Source organism: Tasmannia lanceolata, unplaced genomic scaffold (assembly GCF_043159265.1).
Source record: "Tasmannia lanceolata isolate RefF3 unplaced genomic scaffold, GAP_Taslan_0.1 ptg000012l, whole genome shotgun sequence".
NCBI classification, from domain to species: domain Eukaryota; kingdom Viridiplantae; phylum Streptophyta; class Magnoliopsida; order Canellales; family Winteraceae; genus Tasmannia; species Tasmannia lanceolata.
This window is the reverse complement of record NW_027518689.1, coordinates 46,652,410-46,679,035: the sequence shown is the minus strand read 5'-3', so window position 1 is coordinate 46,679,035 and position 26,626 is coordinate 46,652,410. Positions and strand designations below refer to the sequence as shown.

The 26,626-nt window shown below is 39.9% G+C and overlaps 1 protein-coding gene across 2 annotated transcripts; it reads left to right on the top strand.

The window, feature by feature from the left end:
* The first annotated feature begins 522 nt into the window (after window positions 1-522).
* LOC143887423 (uncharacterized) lies at window positions 523-25,438 on the top strand. 2 transcript variants are annotated; one of them, XR_013254172.1, is made up of 3 exons: window positions 523-1,820; window positions 13,536-13,681; window positions 25,284-25,438. XR_013254172.1 is itself a non-coding variant. In XM_077391509.1 (2 exons), exons 1-2 carry the CDS (start codon window positions 704-706, stop codon window positions 13,559-13,561), a joined length of 1,143 nt encoding a protein of 380 aa, XP_077247624.1. In that variant the 5' UTR covers window positions 523-703; the 3' UTR covers window positions 13,562-13,924. The 2 variants fall into 2 exon arrangements, 1 of the variants encoding a protein (XP_077247624.1); XM_077391509.1 differs by lacking the exon at window positions 25,284-25,438 and having other exon boundaries at window positions 13,536-13,924.
* The last annotated feature ends 1,188 nt before the right edge of the window (window positions 25,439-26,626 follow it).

The window sequence follows — 26,626 nt, the reverse complement described above, 5'->3', positions numbered from 1 at the left end:
AGGAACTTTTGGTAACTTTATGATGTTTGGTTGCCAATTTAGCATCGAAATCCTTGGAGACTACCCAACAAGTTTTAGATGTAATAATTGCATGTCTGGAGACGTGGTATCAATGTCCCCTCCAAATTTCTCAAAAGAGGCTTGGAAAATTTTGCAGCTCTTTCTCTCTTCCCTCTGTCTCTTCTTTCTATATTGGTAATGAACCCTCTCCCACTGCACTACGAGGTTGGCAACCAAACACTACTCATCACTTTTCAACAAGGTATATTATAGGTAATCAAATGTTTGTCTCCTCCCTATTGACTACTGATACCACCACTCTACAAGGTAACACCTGCATCCAAACAGAGACGGTTAAAGGGGGCAGCCGGGTGAATTTATCATCTTTTAGAACAGTAAGGATTTGTATGCTATGATTGGGTGCTAGGATCAACGGCCCTAAATCTTTCACATAGCGACCTCACATCGAGCGTCTACGATCTAAAAGCGGTGTTGGTGCATTACCGCTAAAGGGAAAAACAATTCGCATAGAGCTTTGTCTTTGTCTGTTTGTACTTACCAATTACCATCGAGCTGTTGAAGTTTTTAGGTTTCGTAATTTTTTGCACCCATTCAAGCAGCCCATGCTTCAAAGCATTTCTATTCCCTCTCAGTTTCTTATACCTGTAAGTTCTATCAAAACCCTTTAATTCTTTTGCAGTAAATGTTTCGTTTTCTCCACAGAAACGTGCTCCTTTTCCGGACTAAAGATTCAACAAACAATGCTTATTTTCTTCAAAACCCATCTCCCAAATCCTTTTCCAAAGTCCCAAATAACATAAATCAACCATCTTTTGCAGTCTCTTACCTCATGAACTCATGTGGGTTGTCACCAGAAGCTGCACTTGTAGCTTCTAAAAAACTCCATTTCCAAACCTCACTCAAACCAGACTCTGTTCTTAGTTTTTTCAATAGCCTTGATTTTACAAAAACCCACATCACAAAACTCATTACCAAAACCCCATGTGTACTCTTGGCTGATCCAAACAAAACCCTAAAGCCCAAAATTGAGTTCTTCCATGGTATGGGCCTTGTGGGCCCAGACCTTGGGAAGGTCATATCTTCATACCCAAAGCTCTTATGTTCAAGCTTAGAAAATCGATTAATCCCTTCGATTGATTTCCTTAGAACTTACCTTCACACCAACAATGATATCGTCCTTGTTATCAGACGTGCCACGCGTGTTTTATTATTAAAACCCCAAAATCAAATGGGACCCAATATCTTAATGTTGATTAATCTTGGTGTACCTGAATCGAATGTTTTAAAATTTATCGTATCTCAACCTAATGTACTGATGATAAAGCCCGATCGATTGAGCAACCCAGTAGAGATGATTAAGGGCATGGGTTTTGATACTAAAAGTTCGGCATTTATTTATGCAATTTGCACAATGTCGGGGATGACCAAATCCAGTTGGGAAGGGAAATTGGAGGTTTATAGGAGCTTGGGTTGGTCTGAGGATGAGATTCTATCAGCATTTAGATTGCAACCCTATTGCATGATGAAATCAGTGAAGAAAATAAGGAAAGTGGTGGATTTCTTTGTGAATGAAATGGGTTGGAAGTCATCAGATCTTTCAAAGAGCCCAAATATTCTCTTGCTTAGCCTTGAGAAAAGGATTGTTCCAAGATGTTCGGTTCTACGAATTCTGCTGTCAAATGATCTGATAAAGAAGAAGAGCATAAATACGGCGTTGTCTTTAACAGAGGAGGACTTCTTGAAAAGATTCATGACAAAGTACCAAGAGAAAGTTCCTGAAATACTTGAGGTGTACCAAGGTATGATGAGAATTGTAGGACTAGACTTGGACTCATAAATTGTAGAATGTTTGTTTCACAGGGCTGGAAAAGAATATCTTGTTCTTGCACTTCAACGTGTTAAGTTTATTCAATTTGTTTGGTTTTAGTATCAGCCTTTTCTAATTCTTCGGAAAATAAATTTTATTTCATTTCCTATCTATTGCTTAAAGCCTCTTCTTACTTGTCTGTGCTGGGACCTGGGATAGATAGATTTGTCTGCTGTTAGTTGTTACTCACCAACAATTTATTTAGTGACTAAGCTGAATTTAGAAGAGTTTTCCTTGATAAGATTTAGTTAAGACTGTTCCAAAAGCCCTGCTGAATAACCTTCTCTTAGTTGTAAACTTCTAGTCTTTTTAGTAAGAATCATCTAAAGCTGCTTGTTCCAAACTGTTGGCCAAAATCCCTACATGCCCAATCATAAAACATGCCTCACATCTCTGTACTTTTTATAGGTATGGAATAAAAAGGAATCAATACATTTTTAATGATCAATTTTAATGTTGATCAACTTTGAGCATATTATTATTGTTTCTTCTCTCTTTACAAAACACTGCACATTAAGGAGTGATACGAGTTGTTGTCTATAGTCTATCATGCTGTTTGAGATACTGCAAGTGGTAGTAGGAGCTTCTGTTCATATCGCTGTTACATGGATTCTTCTAAATGGGTGATGAATCCATTTCACGTCTCGGTTTCCAATACATCAAGATTCTCTGAGACACTTCTAGGTTGCTTTTATGTTATTTTTTGAATACTGCTACCACAACTTTACAATCACCACACGTTTTGAGTTTTACCCATCCTAATATTAAGTTTCTTAAATGGAAATAAAATATTATATCTACTTAATCTATTAAAACATTCAATATATTACTTATTATAACCATATTATTATGTAAATTATAAAAAAATAAAATTTGAGAATTAATTAAATATTTATTTCAAAAAAAATGAATTAATTAAAATATTTTGCCGAATCCACTTCTCCTTCTTTTTGAGGTTGACCAAATCCGACACTCGATACTCGTGTTGGATTCTGACACTCTTATCCGTACTGATGTAAAATAGGTTCACATTGCGTAACTAACTTTTGAAGACCAAAACCACACTGAATTTACTCCACTTGCAAAATTTTCCAGTGTTATATCGAATCTTTATTATTTTATTGTCTCAGTAACTCATGGAGAATCACAAAATCATCTTTTACTGTTCTGGAGACACTAGGGTGGTATTGAGTCAGCACTTGGTGGTGGCTGTGATTGGTTATTGATGTGATTTAGGCCATAGTTTTATTTACTAACTTGTTTTATTCATATACATTATTTTAGTTATGCTTTAGTTATTTGTTAAGTTTTATTGGTCCTAAATGTGGGGATGTCTATATCACTACCCATGGCCCAATATACCCTCACACACTACCCAAAACCCATAACCCTTTACCCAACTCCCTAAACCCCCAAACTATTTAAACCCTATCCCAAACCCTAAGGCTCTGTTTGGTTGCAAAAAGTAGGGAAGACGGCTGAGCATTTCTAGGAATATGAAATACCAAGTTGTCATTTTTTAGCTCAAATCCCATTGGACCACTAGACATGGAAGAGACATCATTATTAGCTTTTTGCTTAGGTGGCGCCTATGTGGCGGGATTGTCCCCTCCCCTACTTTTCCAATGCCAAACCTTGTTTTTGGTAAATTTTAGAGGGGAGAAGAGTAGAGTATGATATGCCATGTGTAATCATTACTTTTTTCTCTCTTTCTCTCTCTTTTACTATTTATTTTGTTAATGACACCCCTCCATTCTCCCACATGCTTTGACATCTAACCAAACACACTACCCAAATTCCCCAAAATTCCCTCTAATCTTCTCTTGACAAGTCTACACATATCCCACCCTTGTCACCTCCTTGTTGACTACTACTTCCACTAAAATCTCATCTAACCAAACAGAGCCTAAGAGGATTAGAAAAGAGAGAAAAGGAACCCACAACTTACGTGCAACTACAACTTTCCCCCACGCACCCCCAACCCTTTCCCTCATCTCTCTCGCCTTCTCTCTCATCCTCATATCTTCACATACTGGACGTCACAAGATCAGTTGTTGTGCAACCGTGGACTTCACCTCCCCACATCCCTCCTTTAGGTAAGCTTCTTCCCCTTCCCTTTTCTTTCCTTGCTATCCTCCTGTCTCTTCTTCTCTTCCCCTGTCCCTCGCCAGTCCACCCGCGATGCCACCTCACTTGGTTTCCTGCCTCCCACCCCCGCGCCGCGTGCGCATGTGGATTGATCCCATACTGTTGGCTCACTTACCCAACCCTACCTATCCCACGATCTCACCGTCAATCGCCCTGCTGCACATCTAAAGCTAGTTAGTCCTCCCTCAGGACCTTCCACAGCCCCTAAATCCCCTATTACTTCCCTACTTGGTCCCACGTTGGAGGCCAAACCAGTCACCCTCTCACCTATGGCCCTTTAGATTCCCCACCAACAATTTTTGTTTCACCTGTAGATCAAAGAATTCTTGGACCTTTTATTTGATATTCATTGATGCCCAAACTCCCTCTATTTTACTTGTTATTTGCTGATTATAGTGTAATATTGCACACTAATTATTGTGGACTATTACACACTGATTTTTGAATATTAGTTTTTGATTCAGGTTTGAACTAAATGGTTTAAGTAGTGTTAATATTTTACTCGGTTGTAATTGGATGTTTATAACTTGTTTTGGAATTGTGTGCATGTTTTCTTGATTAATTAATTCCCAATATTGCTCCTTGTGCTTCTTCTGAGATGATTTTTGAACCCCCGAGTTTGCATTAAATTGGTATCAAAGCTTATATTTTTTATCCCTAAAAGCGTCCTTTTTTATGCCCTCTAGATGTTCGGTAGAAGTACCAAGAGAATCTTTTATGATATCACAAAAAGAGTCCTTTTAGTGCCCTCAAGGTGTTCATTAAAAGTCCTGAGAGAGTCTCAACTAGTTGTTTCTTGTCTGTTAGGAATCTTACAGTTGTCCTAAGTTTTAGAGTCTACCGTAGAGCGTTTCGCTAGTTGTTACCGAGCATTAAGTCATTCCAATCCTGCCAGGGTATAGCTGTTATCCTATTTGTTTACTCTAATCTTGTTCTCTGTTTTGGTGTATGTCAATGTCCCTTCACATTTATTAGGGTTGCCCTCCATGATGGTTAGCACCCCATTTTGTCAAGACGGGACTAATGAATAGGTTACTGCAATGACGGATACGATGATTAGCCCAGAAGATTCTCTGGTCTTTCTCTCAATATCTCTCTCAGTATTTCTCTAGGTTTTTCTAGGGCACAAAGTTACCGAAACCCCCTAACAACCCAATTACCCATAAACCCAATACCCAAGACAACCTGCAACCAAGCTTGCATCCAGAACCATCCGAGTTCACCAAAAACCTTCCAAAAGAGCCATAAAATGGTCAAACAAAGGTCCCAAGGATAAAGCAAGATAGCTCGGCACCCGCTTTTCCAGCAAACACAACATTCTAAAGATCCTAACACCAAAACTACGCAAAAGCTCTACCAAAAGCCATTTCTGGGGACCGGAACCACCTTTCGGTCAGCAGAAACCACCTTTTGGAAATTGGAAACCACTTTAGCTACCAGGAACACCCTTTCTAAAGCCAGAGATCACTTCCCAAACAACTCACAAACCAACATCAAATATTGGGAACCCGGTACCAACTTCCAAGGACCCGGAACCCATTTCCAGGAACTTCTTTCTGGGAACCGAAAACCACCTTGACTACCAGGAACAACCTTCGCAGAGCCAAAAACCACTTGTCAAGCCACCCACAAACCAAAGCCAAAAACCGGGAACCCGGTACCAACTTTCAGGAACTCGGACCCATTTACAGGACCCGGAAACCACTTCTTGTCACCAGAAATCATTTTCTGGGAACCGGAAGCCACCCTTGGTTACCAAGAAATACTCATCGGGAATCAAAGATCATATTTGGCCACCAAAGACATTTCATTGGAAACCAGAAACAATTTACCAGCAAACCAGGGTAAATTATCGTGTTTTTGGTCACCAAAAACCATATAGGAACTACCAAAAGTTACTTTTTCACTCCTCGGAACCATTTTTTGTCAATTGGAGATCAATTTGGGTCACCGAAACAACTGTTTTGAGGTGCACCAGCCCTCCTGCACCCAAAAATCCACTTCCGGAAGCCTGATATCACATTATGGAACCCTGAAACCCAATATTCACAAATCGGAAGCCAAACCGGGACGTGGGACCTCCTGCGATTTTAGAGTCCTTGGGAGGAGTCCCTATGGACTCTAAAATCGCAGGGGACTCCCCCCCTTAGATTTCCCTAGAAAAATCTATAAAAGGACCCCCTCCCCTCTCATTTCTCTTCCCTTCTTCATCCCACATGCTTTTGCTCTCGTTTGTCCACCCCCCTTTTGGTCAATACACCCCTTTTAGCATTAGTATCCCCCTTTTGGTTAAGTTCACCCTTTTAGTTTTAGCACCCCTCGCTCTTTGGTATTCGCACCCCCCTTCCCCCTTTGGTTTTGGAAAACCCTAGAGAGAGAAAGAGAGAGAAAGTGAGAGAAGCTTGGAGAGATTTCAAGAACCAGTTTCTGCTGAAATCTCTTCTGCTGTATTACTGGGTATCGGAGTTCTGTCGAAATTCCCTCTGATATACCACCAGATGTCGGAGTTCTGCCATTTTTTGAGGATTTAGAGCACCGCTAACCCTAAACTAGGTACTTTTACAGCTTTTTGCACTTTCTTTCACAAAAACAGGTTGTGGGTGGCTATAGGATTTGGGGATCTTCTGGCCCCAAACCCTTAGCATAAATCCCCTCCTCCCCTTTTCTAAATAAAGGCTATTTCTTAAAGTCCGGTTGTTTGTATTCAACAATCAATCTGATTAAAGATTGACAATGCATGTAGTGCCAAACAGTGGTTAGAGCGAAGCGTTGCATGGTTCCTCTCGATCCTTTTACTATTGTTGTCTATGAACATACTAGATTAAAGAAGTTCCTTTACTTTCTATAAAGGCTAATTAAAGGCTATTTGCTTAATTCCGGTTGTTCGTATTCAACCATCAATTTGATTAGAGATTGGCCATGCATCTAGTGCCAAATAGTGGTTAGAGCGAAGCGTTGCATGGTCCCTCTCAATCATTTTAGTATTGTTGTCTATGAACATACTAGATTAAAGAAGTTCATTTACTTTCTATAAAGTCTAATTAAAGGCTATTTCGTTAATTTCGGTTGTTTGTATTGAACAATCAATCTGATTAGTGATTGACCATGCATTTGGTGCGAAACAGTGGACGCTTATTGAGATTTTCTAAGTGTGCTTGAGGGACTTTTGGTCCTTTGCTGCTCGAGGATTTTTCCTCCGTTAATCTCTATTTTTGCTAGGGTAAAAGGGCACATGAAAGGTTTTTATGAGATGTTTATATGAGCTTCTGGGTGAAGATACAACTGGTTTGGTGATGTTGGTAGTTGGTGGGATATGTAATTTTTCTTTGTAGTTCCTGTAGGCTTTTTGGGCATAAGAACCTGTTCTATGCCGTGTATATGCTGTAATCAGGGGGACTCCTGGTCCCCCTTGTTTCTTGTAACGATTTCAGTATATAAATATATTTTCAATTTTCAAAAAAACAAAAAAAGAGGTGTCGGACGAGCGTGAGAGCATGCTGAAGCTAGTCTTGGTGGGGATTTTGTGTGGGGACCATTTGTGTGATTCATTGTGATGTAGTATCTCTTCAGATTCTAGGGACAGGTGACTGGTTGAGAAATATTATTTTCCATACCATTGGCATGGCAAGTGGAAAGTCATGCACTATTATCATCAATAGTGGAATTACTGAGAACTTAGTCTCCACTATGATGGTAGAAAAGTTGAAGCAACTGAGATGCTAACTCTCCCGTGTTCTTTTGGGCTCCTATGAAATATAATCGTAAGACCACTCATGACGGAGAAAAGAATGCATATTCCTTCATTAAGGATGACAAGAAATTAAGTTAATTCCCATAAGGTATGTCCCTAGGCCGTTGAAGGATGTGTTGACATTTTTAGCTATGATGAGTGCGGATACTCGGCTCCCAGGTAAAGGGCTAACATTATTGTTGAGTGAGTATAAATTTGAGCTAGCTTGTTAGTGATCTACTTTTAGATCCCTTGAGGACCTGCAACCTATAGTTCCATCATTTCGTCCTAGTACTTTACATGTCAGTCGGCGGTAAGGATTGGCTCCAGTTAGGATGTGAGGTGATGCAATGGAAGATGATTCGACCCGTTAGTAGATTCAACTTTTTTGTTACATTATTGGTCAGGAATGTTAGTGGGGTCGAGTCCATCTTTGCCATTGATGTTAGGGTCTCCAATGTGTTTCATTTCATATAGATTTGTGTAATTAGGACATTCTTGAGTCATTTCCGGAGAATTTTATGGAGCAAATTGGGGGCTACTCTTCAATTCAATAATCATCCTCAGATGGATGGACAGATAGAAGTAATCAATCATAGCCTAGGAAATATTTTTAGATGCTTATCTAGAGAAAGACCCCATCAATTGGATTTGTGTTTGCTGCCGACAGAGTTTGCTTACAATAGCTCCATTAACTGTTCTATTGGAAACTCATCTTTTGAAACTATTTATGGCTACCCCATTCCACGCCTTTTGACCATTCCCCTTTATCCTACCTTTAGAGAGGTAGTGCCGAGGCCTGGACTTAATTCAACACATCCAGCAGATACTGCAAGAGGTGTTAGTGTGACTACGAGCAAGTAATGGGAAGTATAAGGTGGCTGCTGATCCGCATGGGAAAGACCATTCCTTCAGCATGAGGATTCTAGAGACGACAATCCTTCAATGAGATCGATTTGTGATTGTGGCCATTTATCAGACATACCTTGGCGACTTGCTGGATTCTCTCATCATCGCTTTGTTATTTTCTGGAGTTTACATCATGGACATTCTGATGATGAAGATCTGCTGAAGATTTTACTGGATATACATAGTTCGTTGGCGAGGACATTCTCTGGTCGCATTTTGTGGTTGAATGTGGTGCAAATATGCGACTTCGGGAGGTCATGTTTTAACACGAGCAGACTTCTACTTGATGGAGTTGTGTTCTTCCCACATGAGGGAGAATTGATGTCATCTACCATTAGGATTTATTTGTTTATGGACAGACTTTGTTTCTATTTTATTTAGGATTTATTTAGAGTTATGTATGATTCATGTTTTATTTATCCTAGATGTGGGGGATGTCCTCATCAACATATGGGCCACTTGCCCTTTCCAATATCCATCATATACACACATTCATAGCCTTTACCTCGACCCACCTACCCATCTTTATGGACTTTACATATCTTTTTTACTTACAACGTATTGATCCAAACTAGGGCCCACCGCTGAAGTCTCAAGCCATATATACTCCTAAACACCCCAAGAAATACACTTTTGAAAATTGTAGAAAATGCCCCCTCTCCCCTTGGCCACAAGGTCTCCCCCCCTCCCCCTCTCTCACGCATCAACATTCCTTCCCTTCCTCCTCCTCACCCTTTACCATCTTCTTACCTTCTTTACCTTCCCACTCCCCTCCTCTATTACTATTCCTCCCCTTTTCTTCCTATTCACATTCTCATCTCCCCTCCTCTATTACTATTCCTCCCCTTTTCTCTCTATTTACATTCTACATTTATTCCCTTTCTTCTTACTTTCTAAATTCATTTTCTCTCCTCTTCACTCCATCGTTCCCTGTTGGGTTTATAAATTGCGCCCCCCCTCCCCCCCAACCGCCAACTCCCACCCCAGTCTTTTCTCCGTCGAGCTTCATTCCTCATTTGGTTGATCTTGATCTTGATCTTCTTTCTTTTCTTAATCTTGATCTAGTTCTAAGATCAACTCCTCTTCTTCATTGTAGTTATTTATGTCTCTCCTCTTCTCTAGATCTTGATGAAGAAGTCTGAGGCCCTACGCATTACTTTAGTAAAAATTTCCCTTACTTTCTTATTTCATTACAGTTTACCGTGTTTTACCTGTGAGCCTCTTTCATACTTTACAACCCTTTGTTTTCCTTGACCAACTGACCCCTACATTCCATACATAACACACACCCTTATGCCAGTATCCCTTCTAGATTTGTTTTGGGTCATATTTGGTAGTTTGTTTTGTCATGTAGATCTGATTTGTTTGACTGACATACTTGTTTAGATACTTAATTATTATTGATTTGTGAGCTGATTTCCTTGTCTGATTTGTTCTTTGCTGATGCAATTTCTATAGGCTATGAATCTTCATTGAAGATCTTTGATGTTTATTGACTATTGTGTGCTGTTATTTGGTTTCTGGGAATGCATGTTGCTATTAAATTGAGCTAGAAACCATATCTATGCTCCTGAATTCCCAAAATTCCGTGAACCTTAAGTTTGCACCACATGGAGACGAGCTAAAGACTGGTGATATTGCATCGCTACCCTTCATGTTGAGCTCATCAGTAGAGGATGAGACAGAGGAGTTCATGCATATCAGGGCAACAGAGATTCAGTGAGGATCGCATAGTAGATATCTAGTTCGTTGGCGAGGACGCCCATTGACACACTGTTCATGGATAGACGGGACCGAGTTACGACGTCTTCGTGAGGATCGGTACCAGTGCATTCTAGACGCATACCTTCTACAGCCCGTAAATCCTGGGGCAAGTGTTCTTCGGAATGATTGGGCGTAAAGGGCACGTAGGCGGTGAATCGGGTTGAAAGTGAAAGTCACCAAAAATGAGCGGAATGCTCTCGAAAGTCGAAACCAATTCACTTTAGTGAGACAAAGTAGAGTGGAATTTTGTGTGTAGGGGTGACATCCTTAGATCTACGAAGGAACCGGTACCTAGTTCCGTATTGGAGCCCAAACAAGTCACCCTCTCATCTTTTGGCCCTTTACATTCCCTACCAATAATTTCTGTTCACCCGTAGATCCTAGAATTATTGAACCTTTTATTGATATTCATTAATGCCCACACTCGTTCTATTTTACTTGTTATTTACCTTGATTATTATGGACTATTACACACTAATTTGGGAGATTAGTTCCTGATTAAGGTTTAAAATTTAAACCAAAAGGTTAACTAGTTTCAATATTTTACTGGGTTGTTATTGGTTGTTTGCAAATTTTTTAATCTGTTATGGAATGGCATGCATGCTGTCTTCATCAATTAGTTCTCAGTATTGCTCCCCTAGGAAGCACGGGTACTCTCCCGGGCTCCCGTATCCGTAGCCGACACGTATGGGGTGCCGGTACGCCCTGGGTACGTACCCATATTTAGAAAGAAAAAAAAAACCCAGTTTTGGTTAGGGTTGCAACTCGGGTCGGGCGGCTCGGGTTTCCCGGAACCCTACCCTACCCGAGTAACTATCTCGGGCCGGGCCGGGCCGGGTGTCTTCTGGAAAAACCCGGGATTCATAAACCCGACCCTACCCGAGATAGTTTCTCGGGCCGAGTCGGGCCGGGTCGGGTTTTCCTCATTCTCGCATCCAAAGCTGCAAATAATACTTGAAATTAGAATTGAAGCAGCAGATAAAATTGATGCAGTCCCACAAATTCATTTACCCTCACTAGCTTTTCTAGGAAGCTGAAAGTCCATCTGATCTTGTTAAAAAAATATTGGTAGACGATAAACAGAAAAGGAAATCCATTCAACATATGAAAATATCACACGCAATTCTAAAATACCTAGAATCCATTTCATTTTCTCACTCTGCCCAACAATACCATGTGCTTCTATGATACATCCCTTCCCTTGCATACACAAACCCCTTTCAAACCCCTTTCCACCCTTTCACAATACCATCCCTCCCCATTTACCCATCAAAACTAGCTCTTGTAAAGATGAACATGAATCAAAAATCAAACGAAGGGGATTTTGGTTTTGTGAAAGCTTCAAGGCATGCATTGCTTCTACCTTCCAAGCTTTGAGCATTTAAAGCAACTGGTAGAGAACAAAAAAACAAAGCTGTCAAAGCACCTACCTCTCTCTGTCTCTCTCTCTCTCTCTCTCTCTCTCTACCTGGGGAAGAAGGGTTTTGCTTTTGGTTTTTGCTTTTTACTTCACAGACAACGTGTCATACATACCAGATTATAATATAATAAGGGATTTTAGCTTTTTAGTCTTTACTCGACACGCAACCTTTCATGCCGGAATATAATGTAATATAACTCTTATATTTAAATGGAATTGCGTTAGGTGGCTGTATTCCAGTATCGCTTTATTCTTTTCATTCTTATAATTTTATATAATAAAAAAACAGAAAGAAAGCGGGTTTTCGGGTCGGGTCGGGTTTTCCACCTTTAAAACTGGCCCGACCCGCGACTCACTCGGGTTTTGGAAACTTAAACCCGGCCCAGCTCTTTACCCGACCACTTAGAACCCGACCCATGCCTTTTTCGGGTCGGGCTGATGTGGGCCGGGTAAAACTCGACCCAAGTTGCAACCCTAGTTTTGGTTGTTGGGTGCGTGTCGGGTGCGGTTAGGGTGCACACCCACGCGTACCCAACACATCTTGCTTCTCTCATCTGGTGTAAATCCTTCCTGCGTCTTTTCTCTCCTCTACTGTACTTAGTATTTACATGTAAACCGACACCATTTATTGTTGTCCATTTACTTAAGATTTACATGTAAATAACGAAATACCCCCCATTTGGATTTATTAAAAATAGTTTTAAGACCCAAATCTAAAAGGGAAAAAAGTCAACTCTCCTGTTCTAGTACAAAATTCGAAGAAAAAGGGGTGGATCAAAATTTTACCTTTCGTAACTTCCAAACAGTGGGGTATTTTTCAAATTTTAAAAATTCATAAAATCTATCATGTCCAAACATTATTAAATCCCAAAAGTCCGTATAAAAAATCTCATAATTTGGTCTCTAAAAATTATTCATCTTGTCAAGCACTGGTCAACACACTGGCGACAAACTTTTTTTTCTAATGAATGATGTATTGGTGCCTCATGTTATGAAATATGGAACTTAATCACTTATGAAATGAAGAGTAATATTAGAAATTTTCATTTTGGTGATGTTATTATTATTTGATTGCTCTCCAATTTTTTTTTAATTTTTATAAATATATCATAAAATATTAAAATATATTATTATATTCAGCGTACCCGAACGTACCCGCACCCGTTTTTTTGGGAAATCACGTACCCACGTTCCCGTGTCGTGTCGTACCCGCACTCCGTACCCGTATCCATGCTTCATAGTTGCTCCCTATGGTTTTCCTATGTTGATTTGTGAACCTCAATGTTTCATTACCAAGTGGTGTTAGCTCAAAACATTAAATGAAGAGTACAAAACATTATCCCTCCCTCAGGATCTCTAGTTTTTGTAGCTTCTTGTAGATTCTTGCTTGTCTTTTGTTTTTCTTTTATTTTGTGCTGTGACCCCCTTGGTCTCCTTGTAGTTTCCGCTGTTTTCTTCGTTATGTTCATTCCAAAAAAATGAAGAGAAAACAATTTCATTTTCTTTCATTTTGTTGCACTGTAAATCCTTTGTTTTGTCTTCTATTAATTGTGGATAGTGTATAATAAAACAATTATTACTCACAAAGTTATCAAACCTTGTGAGGTCATGGTTATTGGTTTGACCAACTCTTCTATGAGTGAGTACTGACACCAATGTCTTTGCCATGGTTGTAGGAGCTCTCAATTTGTTATCAGTGTGAACCGCTGCCTTACATTGGGGAAGGTTACCTCAATGTCATCTGTTGCGCTAACAGAGGACTGACACTTCTTGGAAGATAATCAAAGTTCTTTGTTGCCTTGGGAGGTGAAGGGAAATTCAGGTAATTTCACACTCTCAGGGATGCAACAAACACTGGAGGGATTCTCTGGCTAATCAGGGTGTTTTTGTGTTCCCCTCTTTGTGTTTAGGATTCAATCCTGCCTTAGGGATGAGTTCATTGAAGATTGAACCTTATTTCCACTTATTTTTATTGGAAATATTTCTTGAATTGTAAAAGGCAAAAAGAAAACCTTGTGACGCTATTATCATGGAATGAGAAGCAATTGCATTTTTTTTTTGAAAATTGACGTATTTATTGATACCAAGAAAGTTACAGTAGGGACCAAAAGTCCCACCTGACATTACAAAGTATCAATTAAAAACTGGCCAGGGCATACCCTGACCAATAAAATAACAGTAGTAAACTAGACCATTACTTCCTACTCTCATGACCATGCCCAAACATTTGTCCTGCGCTACCATGAGTCCACCATATATATTCAACAAGTACAACTATCCATCTTCCAAAAACACCAGCACCTTTCTAAAATCAGAGTCTTCGTGATCCATTACTTAATTGATTAGAAACGTCTCCAGGAAGCAATGTCTCAATGAGTGGAGAGCCATGGTCTCTCTAGGCATGGAGAATCGACTTTCTGTTATAGCAGCTGAGTCCTTCTCAGTTGTTGCCCTCGCTTTTCAAGTCCATCTTCAACCAAGCTAAGAGGTAAACCTTCACCACACTAAAACCATTTCTAAACATTACCATTTCATAGTTCAGAGAACATCAAAAGAAGTATAGTTCTTATACCAACCCCTGAGCAACAGGCGACGCTGTCCAACCCTAAGTTACAGACTTACTGTACATTAAAGTATCAAATATTAATTAACTCCATCCCTCTGTGCCTATTTCCATAATTCCAAAAGCCAAATTGTCGAAGAGAAAATTGAACCAACCACACATCAAAATAAGTTATCGCTGGTCTGAATTGTTAAGCACATTTCCTCAAATCCGTCATTAGGATCCCAATTTGTAACTCCAAGTCCAATTCTTTAGGCCAGTAGTCTGAGGTGAATTGCAGTATCGGAGCCTCTTACACCGGATTCAAGTAGATTGCTATCAATTCCGTTAACTTCTTGATGCAAAGAATCTGCTTGGCCTCCCATTCAAAACGTCGCAGATTGTTTTCATATTCCAGACGCCCTCTGAAGTAAGGAAGCTTATAAACCAGAATTGTCCTTGACATTGTAAGTGCCTGTTAAAGGATAGAGTTCTTCTACATGGGTCATGTAGTCCTCCTGGAATTGCTTCCACTGAAATTTGATAATTCTTTTAACCAATTCAGCTAAAGTGGGATCGTTCACCGAAGCCTTTGCTTCATTATATCTCAAGCTTCTAGCCCAACGACGGTGTTGAAACCATTGTGAACAGTCGGAGATCTCCCTTCGCTTTCTCTTAAATGTGCGAACGTCCGAGGAAGAAGGAGAGGCCAGGCAAAATTTTACTCACCTTTTGATGAGGAATACCAACAGATTATAATCTTGTCTTCATTGCTGCTATTCTATGAGGATTAGTGTAACCGCCCAAACATGTCCCTGGGCCCCACAACCTAGATACTTCGAATGACTCGAGAATTAAATGAACTTTCTTTTTCAACAAATCTAATCTTGATAGTCTAGAAGCTACAGGAGCCGTCACTGCCCATTTCTTGCACTAAAATGACATCTGTCATCACAAACACAATCCCCCAAATATGACTTTTCTTTGCTTAAGGATTTTATGGATCTAACCGCTATCCATGACTAAGACAGGGGTCAATCCTCCCAAATGAGCAAATGATTTGAGAGCCTTAGATAATCTGTTCTTCCTCGATCCATGCGCTAAGGCCAAAGCATTTTCCAGAACCTTCATCACTGAGGGATGGTGATAGTGTATCCACTTGGCCCACAACTTTGGGACACCTTGCTTACCAATAGGGACTCGGAAGTCACAATTTCCTGCCTCTTGGGTTTCGTCCAACTATCTTAGGGTAAGCTTCCCAGCCACCAACCTTTCGACTAGACTTAGGAGATGCATGACAGGTCAACGGGGATCCTGGGACAAGACTTCCTTTCTCGATAACCCCGCACCCAGGATTAGAGAATTTGAAATTTGAAATCCCTGCTTGACTCGCCGGTTCGCCGGAGCAGGAAACTCTGATTCCCTGAACTAACTCCTTCGGCGCTCCGGGGTTCGAGATAAGTAGTTCAATCTCAATAGTATGGGTTTGATCGAGAAGTTTGATTCGAAAACAGGATTTAGGAAGGTGCCAACGAGGGGTTAGAATTTTGGCCGAGACAAAGCTCATGCAATCCTGGTTGTTGCCTTCCATCTTTTTTTCTTTTTTTTTTTGAATTTTGCCTTCCATCTTGGTCTCTACAACCTTATCAAAAAGATCCCCAATAGCCTCCACCGTTGAAATAGCACAAGCATGTAAAGGGATACCATAAAAATGAACTCAATGAGGTTCCTCACCTGGGATAAAGTCCTTATTCCAAGGTGAAAGGGAGATTAGACGATTTCCCAAAGCCTCATGACCCTTGGCAAGTAACCTTAATGCCTGAGATTCTGATTCAAACATAAAGAAGATTTCATTCTTTGCCAATATCGAGGGGTAATGAAGAGATGGAATATCCCAATACTTTTGTGCCCATTTCCAAATCTCCGCCAATGTCTCTTTATGATTTTTCAATTTCCCTATTAGACAAGCACTTGTAACCTCATTCGAGTATCCACCTCCTTGCCTGAGACTGACCGGAGAGGACTTCCTGAGCTTCTAAAGTGATAGATTTTACCCAAATCGGGCCAAAAATCACCTTCATCACCATAAGGATCTACCCTAGGAGGGGGGCTAGCACGGGGAACCCACTTTGAGGGGGATATGACCCGATGACACCAGCGACATTCATTCCGCCATCTGAAATTTAGATATTGACAAGGAGAGCAGAGCGACCCCAGAACCTCGGTTAGGCTTAGAACTCCCTAAAGGCCAACTCCTACCATCCGGAGACGAACTAGCTAAAGAGGTCAATTTCACTCTAGCTTTCGAGCATCTTCGACATCTAACTCGCCAGCCGAAATTGTGATAGACACAATAGGGGCATTGCCAATCTTCCGCCATTTTTCCTTCTCTAACGATTTGGGAGTATTTTTGAGAAGCAATTGCATTTTGAATTTGTCTCCTTGTATGTTCCTTCTCTTTTGCTGAATGAACTCAACACTAGTTATCTACAAAGCACCTACATGCAAATACACAGATATGTATGTGTATTAGGAATTTAGGAGTAATATTACAGAGAATGTTGTTTCTTGATATCAATGGGTTCTGGTTTTTCTATTATTTATACCCAGTTGCTATCTGATCTTCTGTAACTTGGGATGGTTTAAGGTTCTCTACACAAGCACATACATGCAAAAAAAATTGTGCTTTTAGAGTTTCATATTGGAAATGTTTTTTTTTTAAATGTTAAATCATGAAAATATTTTATTGTAGGGATTTATAAGTCAATACAACTTTCCCAGACCTACTTACTTTTAGAAGCATTTACCAAAACTTTCTTGAGAGAGATGTCTTCACTTAATATCAGTTCCAAGATTAGCTTACCCTTCAAGTAAATATAAGAAAAAAAGGAATATTTTCCATCTCAAACTTATGACAACCTATGCAACAATTTAGCACTCTAGCAAATGGAAACTGAAGTAGACAAAAACCATCTCAAACTTGTTCTATATTACCCCCTCTCAAGCTTGTTCTGTATTACCCCCTTCAATTCCATAAAATGTTTAATCCATGCCATAGTTTCAAAACTCCCCCACATCATCATGGACTCACCCAAGTCAACTCTTTTTAACTTGGCTGTGTTCTTGTCCGAGTCCGCGTTTTGTCCTACAAAGTCCATCAAAGCTCCTCTGATTCTCCTGATTTATGACCCCGTCAACCGATTACTCAGTCGCATCAACCAAGTACTCAGCCGCATCAACCAAGTCAACTAAGATTCACTTTAGCTGCATTTTCACCCCATCGGCATTTTGAAAAACTGATCCATACTGAGTTACAGAACAACCTGCTAATCATGGAGCAACTTTGCCTGTATTTTTTCCCTTTTAAGATTCCCTCCTGTTCTTGAATTTCTTTTTGTTGGTTAAGGTAATGCTAGCCTCGAACAAACTTGATGATTTGAAGTTCTAATTGCCATTGTGATGAATATTTCTTGTCCCTTTTGTTCTTCAACATCTATAATGAAACTTTCATGTAGTTAATGTATTTTTTTTTAAAAACGGGAAAAATACAGATACACCCCTTGTGGTTTGGCCATTTTCCACTTTTAACCCCGTGGTTTGGAAGTTACCAATGACACCCCCTCAACTTTATGACATTTTAAAGTAGACCCCTGCTGTTGACGGTCCGTTAGTTTAACCTGACGGAATGACTAAAACTAAACATGGTTAATATTTTGAGGACAGAAATACCCTTATCACTGGTTTTAAGCCATTTGCAGAGGGATTAGGGTTACACCGTTTCCCACCGCCGCCGTCGCCACCTCCGGCCACCGCCACCGCCACCTTCGCCATCTCTGGCCACCGCCGTCACCTCCACCACAGATAATGAAACCCCACCCCATGGCTACATCAAACCCACATTTGAAGAAAAAAAAACATTGATAAAAACAAAAAAAGCCCTAAAATATTAGGGTTTTTGTGCAAATCATGATAATGATGTGAATGAAGACAAATAAAACCCCTAAATCGAGGGTTTGTGTTGATAAATAAATGAGTTGAAAACCCTAATTTTTAGTTGGGGAAGATGGGGGCAGTATAGCCATTTCCCCCTCTCCATCCACTCAGCCACGTTAAAAAAACCCATGGAAAGTTGAGGGGGTGTCGTTGGTAACTTCCAAACCACGAGGTTAAAAGTGGAAATTGGCCAAACCACAGGGGGTGTATCTGTATTTTTCTCTAAAAAAATTATGCTAGGGAGGAAAACCTATGATTTTTTTTATTAGATGGGGAATGATACACTCCTTTTTTTTATATGGCACTCTTCACTTTATTAAGGGAGCTGATATATTCACCCCAAAACTTCCCCCAACCACCCCTATTCTACCGTTTTAAGTGACCATTGCAAATGGTTATCGCTCGTAGAAGGAGCTCTCTACCCCACTTGGGTGTGTTTGGTTGGATAGAAGCCAGGGAGGCTTAGGGATTTTGCTTGGCATTTGGGTGCCATGTCAGCAAAATTCCTTGTTTGGTTGCCAATATAGCATTGAAATCCATGGAGACTCCCAAGGATGCCTTCTAGTTAATCATTGAATGGCTGCTGACATGTCACCCTTGTCCCCTCCCTATGAAATTGAAGCCAAAATCCAAAAAAAAATTGGTACTTCGCTTGAATTTCTTAGTAATGGTGTTTTTTCCTCTCTCTCTCTCTCTCTCTCTCTCCTTATATTGGTAATGACACCCCCTACCACTATTCTCCGAGGCTGACAACCAAACACTACATACCACTATTCTCCCAAGTAAGTTCTAGGTAAATCCAGTGCTTGTCTCCTCCCTGATGACTACTTACACCACTACTCTCTGAGGTAAATACCCACAACCAACATTAAGAGAGGCTCCAATCACAATTGACATTTGGAGAGAGAGAGAGAGAGAGAGAGAGAGAGAGAGGTGAGGTGGGGGGGGGGGGGGGGGGGGCAGATTCAGTCCTTGAATTTCTGAAAGAAAAACATGGTTTTACCATGTCCCAGATTGTTGATCTCATTTCATTCAAACCTCATTTCCTCAATTCCAATGCGGATAGAACCCTCAAACCCAAAAGCAATCTTCCAGGATTTGAGTCTTTCCAATTTGAAGCTCATAGAGTAAAATGCGAATGCGGCGCGGAACACGGCCGAAGAAAATCCTAGTCGACTAAGCACGACACAGACAAGTACCCAGTTGACGCAGCTGAGTACTCGATTGACGCGGTCATAATTCGGGATAGTCAAAGGAGTTTTTATTGACTCTGAAGTACAAAACGCGGAACACGGATAGTGTAAAAGGGAGTCGACTCAGGGGAGTCCACGGTGATGCAGGGGATTTTTAAAACTATGGACAGAACTGATCACTTTGAACCCGGGTATTCTGATCAAACGCCTTAAGTCTCCGATCATTCCTTCAGTCGAATTTCTTAGAAGTCGTGTTCAGACATATGAGAATTTAACACCCCTTAAAACGATCGAAATGGCTACTTTCATGTGATCTTGAGAAGCTAATGCAACCAAACATCTCCCTTTTGCAATAATACGGTGTCCCCATTTCAAGAATTGCTTATCTAATCATGACCCAGCTGGGAATTCTAATGCAGAGACCCGATGCATTGACAGAAACCATAGACAGTGTCCAAAAAATGGGTTTTGAATGTGGAGCTCGTATGTTTACCTTGGCAATTCATGCAATGAGCTCGATGAGGAAATCAACATAGGATGCAAAAATGGGGTTGCTTAACAGTCTAGGGTGGTCCAAAATGGAAATCTTCGGTGTTTTCAGGCAGATTCCAATGTACTTGACATGCTCGGAGAAAACATAAGGACCGGGATGGATTGAGAGAAACCATAGACATCGTCCAAAAAAAGGGTTTTGAATGTGGAGCTGGTATGTTTACCTTGGCAATTCATGCAATGAGCTCGATGAGCAAATCGACATAGGATGCAAAAATGGAGTTGCTTAACAGTCTAGGGTGGTCCAAAATGGAAATCTTTGATGCTTTCAGGCAGATGCCAATGTACTTGACATGCTCGGAGAGAAAATGAGGACCGGGATGGATTCTTTGTGAATAAGCTCAAATGGAAGCCTTCTATGGTTTCATATCATCCAAAGCTTTTGATGCTTGCTAGTGTTATTCCAAGAACTACAATTTGGAGGATTTTGATGTCTAAGGAGGTTAGGGAGGAGGAAGAGCTAATTTATATGCTGGATCTGACTGAGAATAAATTCTTAAAGAAATATGTGATTAAGTATGAGGAGGACCTTATCTGCTCGAAGGCATATATGGGTGAGCTAGAATGTGGTTGGTTGAAGGTGAAAAAAAAAAAGAGTTGGTAGAAATCAGAGACTGCATGTTCTAAAACAGTAGCAATTTTTTTGCCTTTTTCTTCTTTTTTGTATTGTACATGCTTCTTCCAAGAAGCTTCTGTACTAAATATACTCCATTGCTGATGGATTTTTCATTTGGCTATTAATTCAAATTATGTTTCCTGATCTGCAATGTAATTTGCATGCTTTTGACATGGAATGGTGATGATGATTAATTACAAGCTCTGTTAACTGAGTCCATTATGGGTATGATTCTTTGTATTTGTGTGATTTAGAAAAAAATATAGAAGATTTTCTCATGCCACTTTTTTGCCCTTTCACTATGTCAATTCAAGTATCATACATTGCAAAAAACCCATCATATCTGTGAAACGTAGATAATGGTTTGTTGGAAGTAATTATAAATTTGTTTAGAGGCATGTACTGCATAAACTACAAACCTATCTTCATTTGTTTAATGAATAACCCTCATTTTAGCATATTGATTAGAATACTTGATGATTGATTGTCGGATATGGGTGAAGATTTGCTTTGGGAATGTGCTTCAGAAACAGAAAGTTTCATTTCTTGGATGAATTGCCCCCTTATTTAACATTTAGGTCAGAATACCTAAATATTGATCGCGGAGGAGTTTTGTTTAGTTATAATGTGTTAATGTTCACAGAACACATAAAGACGGGTCATTCAGAATACCTACCAAAATTTATGTTCATTCTATGAGTGATGCATTCATTAACAGTTCTTTATTCGATTCACTGCTGATGTTTCTGTTTCTTGTCAAATTGAATAATCTGACTTATAGTAATGCGAAATCTTTTATTTTTCAGATATCCATAAAATCATTAGATATTGATCATTGGTTGCCAACTAACATGCCCATTAATTGGTTTCATTTATTTCCATTAGTTTCATCTTTTGCTTGTAGCTTTGCTGCCCTGCAATAATGGGAATAGGCATAGTATGGTAGGAATAAGCTAAAAATAATGATCTTAGATAACCATGAGAGGAGAAGGGAATGTGAGTGAGGAGAAATTAGAACCCTGAAAAATTAGGCATAGAATGGTAGTAATAAACTAAAAATAACGATCTTATATAACCATGAGAGGAGAAGAAAGGATTGTGAGTGAGGAGAAAGTAGGACCCTGAAACTTAAAAATTTGGAATGGCTTTTTTAAACACTTTAAATTAGTATTCTGTTTTTTTTTTTTTTTTTTTTTTTTGAAACCAGAATCTATCAAGAAACCTGGGGTGGCACCTTAAATTTTATTAATAAGAATATAAGACACAAGATGAAGACATAAAACCTTGCCTCTAATCCAAAATACAAGGAAAATTTAACAGTAAATCCCCTTTTCCCTTGGAAAAAATACATTATTTATTACTTATATAAGGACTACACAGTTCGCATGTAGCTAGGGGTGTAAATGGATATTCGAAAATCCGATTACCGTCCGCATCCGAATCTGTTTAAAGCGGATATTATCCGGATCCGTTTTAAGCAGATATTATCCGAATCAGTGTATGAGATATCCGGCTCTTAGCGGATGCGAATCTGGTAAATGGTATATCCGATCCTTTTAACATCCGAATCTGAGAAGTAAATCCTTTTTATTTATTATTAATAATATCATTAATATTTATTTTTAGTAATGAGTCTAATGACACACTATCTTTTGTTTCTAAAAGAAAAGTGAATTTTCTTTTTAGAAAAAAACAAAAACAAAAAGTGTTTTGGGTAGGAAATGAAGTAATCTCTCATTTAAGGGCATTCTTGGAGTTTGACATGGCTTCTTTATGAAGCAACAAATGTGGGCTGTAGGATGAAGTAGACAAATGGATGATGGTGATTGAAAGATGCCATAGTTTCTAGAGAATTCTAGAGCAAAAAGGCCATAGTCATTGATTGTGAATGGACGGCTCAGATCAATTTTCCAACTTAGGGTTATATAAAAACTCAAAATGCAATTAAAAGAGGGGACTTCTAAGGTTTGCAAGGAGAAGTAAGAGAGAGGAGAAAGGAGGAGGCTGAGACACTATCTTCGGCATTCCTTGGTGCTTCCAACCCCACCAAAATCCACCGCCGTCCCTCTCCATCTTCTCACAGCCACCTCCATCACCGCCAGTCACCTCCATCTTTAACCCAATTCTCATCTCCATCCCCATTTCTCTTCATCTTCCACAATCAGCACTCCCACATCCCCTGTTCAAAATTGCGCAAACCCATTCCATCATATAAATAAAAAAAGAAAGAAAAAACCCAAAGACCACTACCACTACCAACACCATCATCCATCCCTACAGCCTCTCTCTCTGCCTTTGTTTTAAAAGGAAGAAGAGGATCTCATATATTTTATTGTGAAGAGAAGTTAGAGGTATGCTTTTAGGGTTTGGAAAATTTATTCGAGGAGTAAGAAGAAGAAGAAAGATCAAGTGTGCAATAAAATGTTCGGCTTTACTGGATAAACGGATACGGATAATATCCGAATTCGAACAATATCCGACGGATACGAATTCGGTAATAGATATTAAATATCCGTCAAATTTGAATCCGAATCCGAATTCGGATAGTGTATATTGTAATTGAATTTGGATATAGCCATATCCGATTCGAATTCGATCCGTTTACACCCCTACATGTAGTAGCTCCTCTAGAATCCTTCGGTAGGCTGGCCCACCCAATCCCAATAGACTGTTTATGCTTGTGTCGCAAGCATAATTTGTCAAGCTGTCTTCAACAAGATTACCTTCCCTGGAGATATGAGCGATGGCAAAATACATTGCAGATAATATGTTCCATATTTCTTTTAGGGAAGTGATACGTCCGCCCCTTCCGATTACTTGGGACAGCCAACGGCGTATCAATGACTGCAGAGGGGCTGATCTACTTCACGTCAGAAGGATTCAATGAGCCTGATTTCCACGTACACCAGCCGAAATACCCCAAAATACCCCACTTTGAAAATTTCGTCCCCTCTATTAAGAGAGAGCTTTTTTGCTTATATAGTTAGAAATTGATTAGGGCTTCATTAAGAAGCCTATAAATACAAGTTAGTGGAGATTTTGGAATACTAAACCACACCCTAAACATCCTGTTCAACCCAGGGGAGCGAATTTTGTATGGAAGGAGAGAACCAAGATCAGGATTTGAAGAACGCATATCGAGGTAAGATCTATGTTCTAAGATGAAAGTTTAGTGTTAGAGAACCCTAAAAGTGGAATAGCATAATTAGAAGGGGGAGATTTTGATGTTTAATCGTGTTTGAAACGATCTACATTTTTGATCTCGGATTCCTTGCGGATCGCTTTGTTTTTGGATCCCCAACGAATTAAACATCAATCCGTTATGGCTTGGGAAAATGATATTTTATAACTTTTTACCTAGAACTTAAAGTTATCGTTTTGATTTTCGCTCATCATGTGTTGATGCATGAATTTGGGTTCGATGGAATCCTCATGTCAAATAGAGTCCGTCGGATCCAACCTCGTGCGAATCGAGGTTCAAACGAGTAAGTTATAGTTCCTGGAAGTTATGGTGAAATCGTGTAGAAATCTGGAATTCGTGACTTTGGGAAAAAATCCAACCCCGCAATTTCAGATGCCCGAACATAAGAGTTCAGACGCCCGAAGGAGGTTTTGGACTCTTGAATACACGTGACTTCCATACCAGAGAGCATCGATTTTTTGAGAAATTTTCATAGACGCCCGAAGGAGGTGATCGAACGCCCGAAGACCTTGGTCGAGCGCCCGAACCCACTAGAATCCGTGAGTTTATTTTGGGATTCTAGATTTTGGATCAATCGTTCCATAGGTGGCTGAGGAACGATTGCAAGACAGACACTGGACCTTTGATCGAGGTGAGTAATAAGGGATTACTCTAATGGATTGTTCCCAAAGCCCTCTTTATGAAATTAAATTGTTGTGGTTTCCCACCTACAAGTAAGTTCCTGGTATCTGTATCCTCATTGAATTCTGAACCCGGTATGACGTCGAAATCTGATTGTGTATGCGTATAGCCCTTTTATTTCTTCTTCTGATCCGTTATTATATAGAACTCAGTATTTTCAATTACTGAAACTCACGTTGAATATCGAACTGTTTGGTTATTGACATCGTCAGAAAGCGTAGATTTATTTATGGACCCTGCCAGTGGGGCACGCATTATACATTGGCAAGACTAAACATTTCTGAACTATAACATTGGCCAATTCTGGACCCAGTCAGTGGGGAATGCATAATTCACTGATACTGTCGACAACTGAATTCTAAACAATAAACTAAGCGTTTGAGCCCGAGATGTACTGATTTCTGTCATTGACATTTGTATTGAAATATCTTCTGACCATCGATCTTAAGCTACCCATTATTTGGACTTTGCTTGTCGTCATTATGGAACCTTGTATTGTTTTACAGTTGACCACATTCTTATGATCGAACCCATAGTTTTCTTGCTTGTTTTATTGATTCTCTCTGTTGCATGATATTCCATCTGTTAATGTACCTCTTATTACTTCACATGAGCATTGGCTCACCCGTAGTTTACAAATTTCAGATCTCGAGGCTTGATTTCAGTGCGAAGTTGGAGTAGCGAGGGAAATTACGAGGAAGATTTTTATTTATTTGAGTTGATTGGGTACTAGATAGACATGGGTTTTTTTTTTTTTTTTTTTGGAAAAGCAAAAAATTGGACCATTTCTCGACATGGTTTTTATTCATTCATTTAGTTGTTGGGAATGAGGGTGAGAGATTGATACTCAAGATTATTTTGCTTAAACAGTTTATGGATGGTTTACGGATCTGTGCATAGTTCTGTTACACGGTTAGCCTTGCATGCCTGTAGAGTTCCCTTTACAGGGATGTGGTGTTGTTATGTTCCAAGCTATATGGTGGTGGTTTGGGGCATGACAGAAAAATGGTATCAGAGCCTAAGCTTTAGGTCCTAAGTGAACAACTTATGAGTGTAAGAGTGAGATTTGGTGATTTATAGGAGGGAACATTGCCGTATGTAGGCGCCACGTAGGAAAAAGTGCAATTATGATGTTAGGAAGATGTCTGGGAGTCGAAGGAAGTTTCAATACAAAATGGAAACCGAACATGCGTTGGGCATATGAGTGAAAGATCATCGGAGTTTCCTTGCTTTGAGCAACCAAACAGAGGATTTTATAGCAGGTTTTTTTTAAGATGACTATTGAGTAATAAAAGAGCAGGCTGGGGACAACTACAAGTTGTCCCTAAAGCCCACGGTTACATCATCACAAAGAAAATCACAGGATATGAATTACATTGACACATTCCCAATAATCACTCTGTCGGAATCCGTAAAGATCAACATAGAGTCCAACAATACTCCGCCTCTCGCTAGATGATCTGCCATTTCATTAGGCGTGGGCTTGATCATACGGACGAGGTCCTTGATTTGCATGATGAGGTGTTGATTCCTCCACGGTCCTTTAGCATTGCTAGATGCCCATGTGATGGTGTTAGACAGGTCCCCCTCGACGATCAGTGGTATTGGGCCAGCCAGAGAAGGATAGCCCGGGGATCTGAATTTTGAGGGATCAGTGTTCAAGGATGTCAAAGTATTTCAACCTGTGAAATGCCTTCTGCGATGGTCCCTAGCAAATACCATAAATTAAAGGTGCCACCACACAGGTTCTTGGATTAATGTTGGATTCAAAAAATGCATTTTGAGGCTTGGAGGGTGTGTTGGGCAAACCTCTAAAAAATAGATTCTACCAATTTTTTAGGTGCAAAAAGTAGTTCGGAAGCATGACCCATGAAGAGTCCGTTTCTTATATTTCTCATTTTTTAGGGTCAATTGAGGAGATTCCTCGGAGTTCGCTTCCACAATCTGCTTCTGCCGGATTCTACAGGCGAGAATGGGAGGCGTTACCG